Source organism: Hipposideros armiger, unplaced genomic scaffold, assembly GCF_001890085.2.
Source record: "Hipposideros armiger isolate ML-2016 unplaced genomic scaffold, ASM189008v1 scaffold_159, whole genome shotgun sequence".
NCBI lineage: Eukaryota > Metazoa > Chordata > Mammalia > Chiroptera > Hipposideridae > Hipposideros > Hipposideros armiger.
Genome location: NW_017731509.1, coordinates 3,140,883 through 3,153,908, shown reverse-complemented (window position 1 = coordinate 3,153,908; position 13,026 = coordinate 3,140,883). Strand labels below are relative to the sequence as shown.

At 40.9% G+C, this 13,026-nt stretch overlaps 1 protein-coding gene across 2 annotated transcripts in view; it reads right to left on the bottom strand.

The window, feature by feature from the left end:
* SPTY2D1 (SPT2 chromatin protein domain containing 1) overlaps positions 1–12,556 on the bottom strand; it is a 19,774-nt gene extending 7,218 nt beyond the window's left edge. The window contains exons 1-3 of one of the 2 annotated variants that reach the window (XM_019651371.1): positions 12,365–12,556; positions 3,129–3,243; positions 762–2,309 (exon numbers count right to left, since the gene is read on the bottom strand). In XM_019651371.1, coding sequence (XP_019506916.1) covers positions 762–2,309; positions 3,129–3,243; positions 12,365–12,424 — 1,723 coding nt within the window. In that variant the 5' untranslated portion in view covers positions 12,425–12,556. Of the gene's footprint in view, positions 1–761; positions 2,310–3,128; positions 3,244–10,759; positions 10,966–12,364 lie in introns of those variants that run through there. The other variant, XM_019651370.1, reaches the window with a different exon arrangement.
* Positions 12,557–13,026: the final 470 nt, after the last annotated feature.

Genomic DNA, 13,026 nt, shown 5'->3' with positions numbered 1-13,026 from the left:
AAAAAAAAAAAAATGTCTCTAGGCATTGCCAAATGTTCACTGGGGATCAAATTGTCCTTAGTTGAGAACCAATGCTCTAGCTGAGTCAGGAAGTTAAAAACATGGAATCTCATCTTGTTTCTTTTTATATTCTCCATGGTACCTAACAAGTGCTTTAACAAATGCTTATTACCATGAAAAAACTATGACCTAGTAGCTGGTAGCACCAATGCCACCAATGATCCCATACCTTGGGACAATAGATTCCTAAAGGACTAGTAGCTAGGGCCTTGATGTTGCCCACTGTAAGGAGCAGAAACACAAGGGCAGTCTGAAACAGTTTCTGGTACACAGCGGTCCTTAAATATTTGATGAATAAATAATGTACTCAAAGGGTTCAAGCTCACAAATACACTCCAATCCTTGAAAACAGGTTTCTCTAGTCCTCATGAAAAGGTAAAGATGAATTCATCCACTGAACCATATAAGGCACACACACTCACCCTGTCTTCACAATCACATAGCTAAGTTCATTAAACTTGGAGACATTTTAGGGTTAACAGAGAGGGCCCTAGATAAGTCCCTTTCCAAAGACTTTTCCAAGCCATGATCACTAAAGGAACTCTCAGGCACAGGACAGACAAAACACCAGGGTTCTATCAACATAAGAAAACATTAACGGGAACCCAGAAGGGCTACAGGGACTCTGGTTATATAAAACCAAGGTTGTTTTCTAATCTCCTAGTGACAAATAAATACTCCAGGGTGAAGGGCAATTTTACCTTGGGCAGATCTGTAGCCGGATAAGGGAGGCTTCATTCCATTCATCTGTCCATTGTTGGGCCGGCTAATGATATTCTTGGAAGAAATGGTTTCTGAGACGACAGTGCACTTGGGCTTCAAGGAAGTACCTGAGCTACTACCTGTTCTCCCAGGTCCCAAGCTGCTCACTGGTCTTCCAGGGCCTGAACTACTGACAGTTCGTCCAGCTGGAACTGAGCCACTTACTGATCGTCCAGGGCCACTGACTGGTCGCCCAGGGCCACTGACTGGCCGCCCAGGGGGTCCTGAGCCACTCACTGGTCGTCGAAAGTCATGTGGACTGTTCACAGGCCGCTCAGGGCCACCAGAGCTGCCCACCAATCTCCCAGAACCACTTGAGCCACTGATGGGTCGCCCAGGGCCACTTGAGCTGCTAGCAGGTCGTCCAGGGCCATTTGTACCGCTGACTGTCCGTCCAGAAGGATTTAAGTCACTGGCTGACCTCTTCATTCCACTGACTGATCGCTCGGGTCCTAAGCTGGAGCTGCCATTCTGGCGCCTGGGCACGGGGCCAGAACTAACTGTAGGCTGAGCAGTCCCTGTGCTGGGCCGCCCAGGGGCTGAGCTGGAGGAGCTGCCTGGCTGCCTGACACCCGGACTCTTGGCCTTATTCTGTGGGGTGACCATGGACCCAGGCCTGGGATGGCCAGGATGTGGAGGTTTTTTGGCTTTGTGCTCAGTAACAGGTTTCTGAGTCCCTTTAGCAGAAGTCTTTAGGACACCTGGTGAATAGGTGCTCGAGTGAGTCTTTCCAGCCCCATTGAAAACAGGTCTGTCGTGGCCCTCACGAAGCGAGGGTTGGGAGCAATTGCCAGATCCCATTTTGGTCCTCTCTCCTGGCATGGATTTCGATGAAAACAAGCCTAAGTGTTTCTCATTAGCTATGCTGGGTCTGGATTTCTTCTCAGCATGAGGAAGGGGAGTACCTTTGGAAGAAGGATGCTTGTCCCCAGAAACTTTGCTAAGTTTTGTGCCCACACTTCCTTTCTGAGAGGGTACCTTTTTGGTTGGAAGTAGTCTTGCATCTGTCTCAGGTTTCTTCTTCCTCTGCTTTCGTTCAAGAAATTCTCGCTCCCTAAGTTCTTCAGCGGTCATAGGCCGCTCCTCTGTTTTTTTCACTACCTTGATTTCCACTGGTTCATACTGCTTTTTCTCAGCCAGCCTGAGTAGATCAGTGAAGTTCATGACTGGTGGGGCACTTTTAAGGGGGACCTTTGGTTTGCTTTCAACTTTGGGAGGTTCTTGCTCTTCCTCATACTCCTCCTCTGATGCAGCTTGATTGTACTCTAAGAATTCATCCTCTTCTTCCATCTCATACTCTTGGTCTGTTCCCTGACTAGTGTGGCTTTCCATTGCCTGTCTCTTCTTCGCTTTTTCCTCAAGGGGAATCCCATCGTAACCATGGAAATTATCCTTTGTCCTCTTGGCCATGGCTCTTGCTTTCTTGTCATGTTTTAGCTCAATTCGCTTTTTCACTAGTTGTTCTTTTCTCTTTTTCTCCTCTAAGGCTAAAATTGACAAAACAATAACAATTTCAAGGTCTCAAGATTATAATCTGTTTATCTGAAATCAGTAGGTGGCCAAAACACAAGCAATATTTATTTTGAAACAATACGATTTGAAGACATCTAGGCATCAAATGAGGTAGTCATTTGAACAAGTATCAATTGAGTTATCTTTACATGAGTGGGTCGCATAAGGGTTTTCTATATAACTAAGCAAGTGAGAGACTTGGCTTTTAGCTTTAAATACAGAAAACAGTTCATAGCAAAATAATATATCAAGTTAAGGGAACATTAGTACCCACTTAGCAGTTGTTATTATGAATCAATGAATACTCAAACTTCCTGAATCAGTCTCTGTCATCTGTATGAAATAAAACTTTTTATGTTTACTGGTTTTCAAAAATTGCCTCTATTTTAACCTTTTAGATAGCACTCTTAGTAACAATAATAAAAATACAAAATAGATTAAAAGCAGATTCAAAACATAGAGGTCAAAAAATGGAGTTGTTATTGGGGACCTTACTATGGTCAATGAGAAGATATGGTCACTATCCCTGAAGAGCTTTCAATTTAAGAGGGACTAAATGATAATGTATATACAAATGATCATTATAAGAACATATGTAATCAGGATGGCTCATCTAAAAAATAAATAATAAAAAAAAGAATATATGTAATGTTATCAACACAGCTGACTCAGACACACATGCAACAAATCCATTAGCCTGTTACATCATTACAAACATCCACTGGTTAAGTACAGCTAGTTATGACGGTGGAAGGCTTTACTTTAAAGTTGAGAGTAAGGCTACAGATACGAACCTTTTCGTCTGAGCTCCTCTTCTTTTCTTCTGAGAAAAGCTTGTACAGCTGCAGATTGGACACCCTTCACTTTGGGGTCTTTTTTGGGAGGACCCACTGCCAAACTATACCTTTTCTAAAAAAACAAACAAAAAAGTGGATAAGTTATAAGCAATTCAACTTTAAAAATATATTGTCTATTAGGTGTAAGGCACTGTGCCAAGCGATAGAGGTTTAAATGTTGACTGAAAAACCTATTCTGAATACTTAAGAGATCATATAATGCACATTAAAGCTTAGCCATAAAACTTCAGACTAAATATGATTATGAATAACTATTTTTATGTGCAGTTTCTCTGTAACACTCTAAATAATGCATAAATGAAAAACTCAGAGAAACACTTTTTTCAAGGCTATTTCCCCAAAAAGGTAAGAACCTGGACCGGGGGCTAAAAAAACAACAAAACCACCACTTAGAACAGATTGTTTTAAAATTCTGATGGAAAAAACCAGCCTTCTTCAGAATTAAGCATTTCAAAGTCCAACCTTCCAAACAAGTAGAAACAACTACTACTCACAACTGTGTTCTTTCCTGAGTACCCTACTCCAGATGATCTTCTAGTAGGGACTTGTGTCTACATAGGTTACTTTGCTTACAACGTGAGTCGCTGAGATTTTCCTCTGACCATAGGCAAAGTCTGGTGGCAAACCACAGCTAAAAAACATTTCAAAGAAATCTAAGCAGCAAGAAGGGCCCAATTCTCTGTAACCTTTAACTGTACCTCTTAGGTTCATTAAATATTAATTAGCCACATAAACTCTTTTAGACAGGTTTACATATCACCCCAAAATTGCTAACATTGTTAACATTATCCTGGCACAGATGGTCTTTCTCCAGGCCTCATTTTTTATGTAACTGCATCGGGAAACCACTAAAATTAGAAAACTGTTAATTTGAACTACGAAAGGAAAAACATTTCCATTTTATAAGTATCTATCATTAAGGAAGTATGATTTACAGAGCCAATAACTCAGACTGGGATGATTCATCTCTAGGACCACTCCACATTAAATTTATGCCCTAAGAAGTAAGATTTGTTAAAGTGCCCTCTCTCTTTTGTCTTATTAGGCAGATGACATTCTTATTCCCTGAACATGTTGCTGTGCTAGTTAAAAAAACAAACTCAAACTGCAGAACAAATTGAGCTACTTAGGAACCAAAAAGTAATTCCCAAAATGTGTATGAACTTTCTGGAGGAAAGCCAAAGGATCCATTGCTTACCATTTGGCTGCCAAATACAAGGCTTCTTAAAACAGGCTGGAGCTTCCAGCCAAGTTAGTCTACCAATGAAGCAGCTGGCCAAGGAAGCAGGCCCTAATCCAACCTGAAAATCCTGCAAGATAGCAATGCTGAGAAGTGACACATCCCTGAGCGAAATCCCAAGAGAGCACCCAGAATCCTTTCCCAGTCACCTTGGCTGAGTCACAAGGAGATCCTTTAAAAAACGCATATCTATGTAAATTTAGTTGTAGGCCCTTTCCACAGTGGATTGGGGACCAATACTTAAAGGAGAGGTAAAGGGATACTGAGGAGAAAGGAGCATACTGCTATTCTAACTATATCAAATTGTCCTGGTTTACAAGAACTTCATAGACCTTATCCACAAGCAGCTCACATTTTCATATTGCAAGGGCCGCCATGAGTATGATTCAAGTTGCATGAGACATACAGATTCATAAGCAAAGGCACACACACTCACTCCACCCCATCAGGTAGATTTGTAAAGAAGAGAAAGAGTGGATTTTTATTGCTAAGACTTAAGATTTTACTGTCCCTGTCAACTATAGAGCCCATAGAGTTACCTTCCAAATCATAGCTTACACAGTGTTTCCCACAGAAAAATGCCAATACACAGGCTTGTATTATTTAAAACAGGATTGGGTTGTTATCTAGGTATTACAGCAATGAGCACTTCCTAACTTGGTTTCAGGATAGACATATTTCTTCCTAACTTGGGACTTTAAGAGATAGGCAATGGGATTATGACTAGTAGAAAAGCTACTCCTGACTGAATATAGGCACCCGAAGGAAAAACAGCGTCAATGGGCAGTTTAACAGTGCTTACCAAGCTTCAGTTGTTCACATACCACTTTCAGGATTTTTCCTTTTAATATACCACCTGTATTATTATTTACTAATTTTAATTTTACTAACATCATGACTTACTATTATAGCTTTACCCCAACTACTAATATCCATGAAATGGCTGGCTTGAAAGCCTTTATTTTTCCAAATCATATCAAAATATATAACTACTTTAAAAAACAAACAAACATAACTATTAGAATAAAAAGTATTTGTGTATCACCTTAAATCATGGGAGAGCCAGAGCTAAAGTACTGCACTTTGGGAAACACAGACTAAAGAACATAAATACAGGACAGGCAGGCCACAAGGAAGAAACACTGGGGGTGGGGNACCCTCAGAAGGCTGCACTTATATGAGCATCATGAGTTTAGCAGGAACTCAGTCAAGTCTAATTCACCCAGAAGTGGGGGGGTGTTCAAGAACTGATTCACTCAGAAAAAAATTCCATAAGCTAGCATAACACTGACCATTACAGCCACATAGTGTATCTCATTTTTTTCTTTCCAAGTTTTTGAGAAAAAAAATCCTGCTTTATGTTATTAGAAGTCAACACTGACAACAGAATAAAATCCCATTACCACCATTTAAATTTACTTATATAACTGTCATTTTTAAAGTTCTACATACATTTTTACTCCAAAAGAATTAAAATTATACCCTTGCTGAAACATTTAATGGTCATAGAAACTAATTATCTCTAAATTTTAGTTAAACCAGAGAAATAATTATAATTTCTCAGTTCAGGGATGTTAGAAACCAATTTACAGAGCATTCTGTACAGGTATTCTCTTGGCCTTTGAAGGTGTCTATTTTCAAACTTAATATTAGAGTAAAAATTAATGATGACGGTTTTCAAAATGAAAACGTCATATATTTTGTATAAACACTTATCTATGTAATCGTTTATCTATGGCCTATACATTTTACCATATTTTCTGATACCTATCACCATGTAATGCAGAGGTTCTCAACCTGTGGGTCGCGACCCCTTTGGGGGTCAAATGACCCTTTCACAGGCGTCGCCGGGTACTCATATGTGGGCATATCTACATGTGGGCCTGGAGACAGATAGAGGAGCGGTGTCTCGGTTCCTAAGACCATCGAAAATATGTATTTTCCGATGGTCTTAGGCGACCCCTGTGAAAGGTTGAGAACCGCTGATGTAATGCTACACTGGGTATATAACTTCATTTATATGAAATGTCCAGAATTGGCAAATGCATAATAAACAAAAAGTAGATTAGTAGTTGCCAGGGGTTGAGAGGAATGGGGAATGACTGCTAAAAGGTAAGGGAGTATTTCTGGGGATGACAAAAATGTTCTGCAATCAGACAGTGGTGATGGTTGCATAACTCTGTGAATATACTAAAATCCACTGAATCTTACACATTACATGGGTGGGTTTTATGGTATGTGAATTATATCTCAATAAAAATGTTTAAGAAAGCTTCAGGCTGGGATTACATTATATTCTATTTAACAAGGCAGAACAACTGTCTGGCACTTTCCCCTGCATCAGATGGTCACAGCTCCAGCAGCAGCACATCAAGATGCATCCACCAATTCTGAATCTGACAAGGCACCAGGTTGCTTCATTGTTTCAGCTTCATGAAAAGCAGCTGGACAAGAGTTTCTTTCATCCTAAATGTATGCATTTCATAATATGGCAAGCCAACTCAGTCCTTCTGCTGGGCCTCCATGAATAATCCACAACAGTGAAGCTTATGCCATTTAAATACAGTATCAGAGATTTTGCCAAGATTTGTAATTCTGAAGCCAACAGACCTAGAAGACATTAAGTCACTTTTAAAACACATGTGTTCCTTGTATTGAGACTATACTGTACGGTCAGATTAAGAAAATAAAGAGCTTTCAGTCTGGAAATAATCTGTTCACCAAATACATTATGTTGGAATCAATAGTCAATCCCTTCTTGAAAGCTGTTCTTTACTCAGGAGATAACATATTGTTGTCATTGTAGAAGATACAAATTTCCTGATAGTTTTACATACATTATAGATATATTATTGGTTACAATTTAGGAGTTAGGAAATAGTCAAATATAGTCTTAGCTTTAATAATCACTACACAATTTCTAAAATCTTCTCAAAGCATCATAGCCAGGGAATGAACGCAGGCCTGGAAAACCAACGGTTTGCATTAGGCTTTGCTTAGCTGGGTAGCTAAGAGGGTGAAAATAAAACCACCAAAAAAGCTTGCTATTTAGGATTGCTACTGGGTTAAATGTAAAATTTACTATTAGAGTGTTTATAAAAATATACCTGATTGTAAATGTAATATCAGATAGGTACTTCAGAGCCTCTAGCCCAACCTCTATGTCAGAAATGGCCCAAAAAGGACAACTGTGTCTTTACTGCCTGTCACTCAGTTTGTAGCAGTCTGAAGTAAAACCTAGGTCTGACTGAGGTCCAAAAGTGTTCTCATTAGATAAGCCTCACTTCTAGTTTAATTTCAACATTTTCATCTCCAGCTTTAACCTCAATCTTAAATGCCATTCTCTAATTTCCAGCTGCCTCTTAGACAGTGCCATTACCTTAAACAGGTCCATCACTGAACTTTCTATCTTATCTTCCCTCCCCCTCAGATTCTATTTCTGTTAACCAAGCTGGCAGTTCCCCTAACAGGCCGGAAATCTGTCTCTATCCACCAGTTTCAAATGCTGTTGGTTTGGCCTTTAAATTTCTCTCCCATCAGACTTTACTGGACACTGAGTAGTGCCATCCAAAAACCAACAGGGTTACTGCCTAAGGCTATATTAGGCTGGAGTTGGGGATAGGGAGTTCAGCGGTTCAAGCTGTACAGATGACAACTTCCCTCACCACCCCATATCCAATACACTCTCCTCATTCAACACAGGGTCGAGATTAAGAGTAGGTACTCTGGAGCCAGTGTGTCTGGATTGGATTCTCTGCCCTGCTATTAATTAGCTGTGTGATTGGGCAAGTTTCTTCATCTCTCTGGGCCTCAATTTCCTCAACTGTAAAACAACCATCCTTATAGTCGTTATGGTGATTAATTAATATATGTGAAGTGCTTAGAACAGTGTCTGGCACAGAGTAAGCACTACAGATGTTAATTACTGTTGCTATTATTATTCAGAAAGAGGTTATCTAGGTAATGATGGGGTAGAGAAATAACAGAATCTCTGGGGGGGGGCAGTAGTTTCTAAAAGACCCTTTCCCTTAAACATTGGTTGAGAAGTACCGCTCTAGGCTAGAAATCCAAAGCTGCACCAGGCACTGGAAGTCATTTTCAGATCCAAGAGTGGGGAGCAATCCAGTTATAACTGATTATAGGTCAAGGGTTACAAAGTGACTGCCTGAAGAAACTTTTATGTTACCCCATACTGTTCTTTAAAAGGAAATATAACTACTGCAACAAATGGTGCATCTATCATTTTATATCCAGACTACTTCAAGAATTTACATTATTTACCCGGTCCCTGAAGACATCTGAAATTGCCATCCTAGTTAAGGTCCCTGGGCTCCATTTTCACACTTACATTCTCCTTAAGGGGCTACAGCACCCCAAATCCTTATGTATCTGGTACCACACGAAGGCTCCTCCTTTACTTTTTGGTTTGAGAGTCACACCAGTTACGGTACATTGTCTGGGATGATTCTCAGTCTGACTCTGACAAAGACCATATAATTTGTCTCATGTCCTACAAGCCATCAATTACAGCTAGCTACCTGAAACCTAAAAGAATCCATATTCTAAGCTCTGCTATCTATCAAAACAAGACAACCACTTTGTTTTTGCTAAAAGAAGGGAATCCGTTTATAATCAATTACAGGAGGGAGAAAAATCTTAAGTGCAAGGTTACCAAAAATATCTTTTCTCCTTTAAATATAAACAGAGCTAAAGACAATGACTGATTACATCACCTTGATCAGCTGTTATTTTGTAGTCAGTTTTCCACTGGGAAATGATAGCGTGCCTAATATTTCCAGACATGATGCAATCCTTTCTTTGTTTTAACTAAAACATTATAAAAATAACAAATTCTCTTAAAAAGAAACAACGGAAAAGAAAACAAAGATGTCCCATTAGGGAAATAAATGTTCATTGCTTGTCAGATACCATAGACACCTCTCAAAAATGAAGCCCTGCGAAGAGTTTGAAGTGGCTGTACAGGTGTTTTAGATTTTAGCCTCCCTTGGACAACACTAGTGGTATTTCCGTTCTGCAGCAAAGGTCTGACATAGGAATTCTGAAGACTAAAATCTGAACATCAGCTCTGAGAGAATCCAAATGGAGGGTAGGGGAGAAGATGGCTAAAAGGGAAGAACAAACCATGCACTAGAGAGGGTGGAGCTATAGCTGTCAATTTCTGCAAATCCTCTGTGGTACTCAGACCATCAATGAATCAATGAATCAATGAATCAAGTTTATGTCAAGCAGGGTGTGTGTATGTGGTTTGGAATGTTGTTTCTTGACTTGGATGGTGGTTTACAAGGATATTTGTTTTATAGTCATCTGTATTATACTGTACCATATGTTAAATTTCATAATTTAAAAAAAGGAAACGGGGGTTGGGAGACTCTTCAGCTATATCAATTAGGTTTTATTTCTTTTAAAAAATATGAACATGGCAAAATGTTAATATATGTTAAATATAGGGTGTGGGCATATTCTGTATGTTTTACAAGTGTCTAAAATTTAAATATATATATATTTTGTAAGAATGTGTCTCTTTCCGCAGTTGACTTAAAAGGGAGAGGAATCCTGCTGAAAGAAAGCATTTTTCCTAGGCCTTTTATACACTGTTTGCACTGATGGTGTACTCTAAAAGGCAATTGAGGAAGACTATAACTTAGATTAGATGAATCAAATTAAAGCAAGATCATGGAAAAAATTTAACTACATACAGTCTTGCTCTATTTCTCAATAGTTTCTTTTATGATGTACTCTCACCTGATGTAAAAAAAAAATAAGGATGTAATGCTGCTAACTACATCAAACTTCTAGGCTTACTAGGTTTTTGGGGGAGGAGAGGGCAAGGAAAAGCACGCTTTCCTAACATATATGCCTGTATTCATCTATTAAATTTTAAATGACCTCAGCAATATACCTGTTTTCCTTTCTGCTTCCAATTTTTGTTATTCCAATCAATAGATAATGTATATATTCTGAAATATACACAGATTTTGAAATCTGCTTCTGCTCTAGGAACGTTTGCTTTTCTCCCAGCAGCAGTTGGTTTTTAGAATAAGAAACAACTAACTGGTTCTGATTCTTCCACAGAATATTCCTAAGCATCAAAGCTAGTATTATCACTTTTAACCTCCACTGAAATTCAGGAACATCTTGAATGAAATATGGACCTAATCAAAGATCCAATACTACCAGACCTAATATTGACTTGTCTAGGAAATTTACAGATGCAAGAAGTAATTCTGTTGTTCAAGGTTTAAGCCCTGAACATCTGTCTGCAGAGCTTATGACTCATGGTTTAGGGGAATGATTTTATTAAGAATACCTGGGAGGAGGTCGTGAAAAAAGGAGGACTTGCTGTGGAACCGCCATTTCCTCCGTTTTCCGTTCTCTGCGCCTTTCGCAGGCCTCCCAACAGCGCTATGCTGGGACAGAGCATCCGGAGGTTCACGACCTCTGTGGTACGTAGAAGCCACTATGAGGAGGGCCTGGGGAAGAATTTGCCATTTTCAGTGGAAAACAAGTGGCGGTTGCTAGTTATGATGACTCTGTACTTTGGATCTGGATTTGCTGCACCTTTCTTGATAGTAAGACACCAACTGCTTAAGAAATAAGGACATTTTACCTAATCCGTAAACAGATATGAAGAGGAGCATTTTAAGAGGTGCAGTCACTTTGAAAAATGGATCAAACTGTTGAACTCAACATAGTAGATGTGTTTGTAAATAAACTTATGGCATGAATCCTTAATGCCTCTTTCTGAAATACAAAATGTGGTAAATTGAGGAAAAAAAAAAAAGAACACCTGGGAGGGAGATGGAGAGATAGACAATAAGCTGATAGGTATCAGTTTTATTTACCAGGTATTTTACTATCTTCAGATCAATGTTTTCAAAAGGGTAATAGAATGGGCCAGCATCAGAAGACAAAAAAGCACAGGAGAAAAAAAAACATTGCAATATACAAAATTCTAAGAAATGAAGAGCACAGCGGCAGCTCAATAAATTCCAGTTGAATTGACTTTAACAGAGAGCTGTTTGAGTTCTACATCTCAGTGCTCAAACCGCAGGTATCACAGCGCAATTCATCGGTTTACAGCTGTGCTGTGGGTACTATCTGAGGATCCAGAAATGATTAGTTTATGCAAAACAGCTACAACCCCGCAACCCAGGCACTCTCAGCCACTTCAGTATTTCGATTTTAAAAGTCTTACACCGCTGTACGAATATTAGAGAATTTGAAAACGTTACTGAGCAAATGAGACCCCGATTTCAAACAAAGACAAACCTGGAAGGCCTCAAGTAAACGGAAGCTGAAACTAGCACACCCATGCTGTTGTTGGCCAAGGATTTCATGGAATCCGCTCAATTCCTCTTCCCAATACAAAAGGTGATCCTTGGGAGGCGATAATTTAATCACCTCGTTTGCTAGGTGGGTGGGGCCACAAATCAAGAGAATTTGTTCTGGAAATCACTTAAATGTTCGACCCGAACATCGGCGGGAAATCAGCCAAAAAAAGGCTATCAGGCCAAGTTTCTGAAACCCCTGAACTCCCAACATACTCGCTTCCTCCCCAACCACTGGGCAGAAGTTTATGCCGAAGCCAGAAATTACTAGATCAGATTCCACTGTGTGCCAGGCACGACTCCACTCACCAGCTCTCACGCAACTCTAAACACACAAACCGCAAAGTCCTTGTTCCGGGGGTAACTGAGCTGGCAAAACCCACTCGCCGGAAGGCTCCCGCCTCGCATCTCACGGCTCTCTTCACCCCGAGTTCCCAGAAGTACATGCCCAAGAAATAGAAATAAAGGGGTTCAGGTCTTTCCTCTCTCGGAGCCGAGAGGCGGATGCCTGGAAGTTCCACCCGATACACATTCCGAACTTGAAGATTAGGATCTCCTACAGGGGCGTCCCAGCGGCCACATACCGGTACGTTGTTGGCTCCTTGTCCTTTGGAAGCCATCATGATTATTTCCCTGAAATCCATGTTGACCGAAGCGGAGAGACTGGGCCAGGTTCTCGGAGAGGAGCGAAACCGCGCCTTACCCAGGCGACCAGCTGCAGCCCAGTGAACAGGGTGGCCAACCCCTTTCCCACCCCTCCTCCGCACGACCACTTCCGGCGCCTTCCAATGCCGTCTTCCCGCCCCCTTTCCTCAAGCGGCCTATATCCTTTAAGGTCCGTCGCTCACTCGCGAGTCCCTGGCGTAACTTCCGCTTTTAGGCTCGAGACACGTAGAAACGTGATACGTGGCTGCTGACGTCAACTCGAAAGGGCGGGACTAAGCCCTTAAACTGACCAAGGAGACGAGGGCTAGTAAACGGCGAGGTGTGGCTAAGGGGGAGAGCCTCTTCCCTGGCTGTTCGGGAGTGCGGCTTGATAATGTTGGTGCACCTTTTGCGCTGTGGATAAGGATAACGAGGGGGCGGGGGTTACCTACCAGGCCTGGGTTCGCTGGGTGTCACCGGTGGACGCTCAGGTCCGAGAAGGCGGCGCCCCGACAACAGAACCGACAGGTCTCGAGCAGGAGTTTTCAGTTATTGGTTTCTAGGCGCTCGGGAAGCCGCGCAGGCGCACACGACACCGACT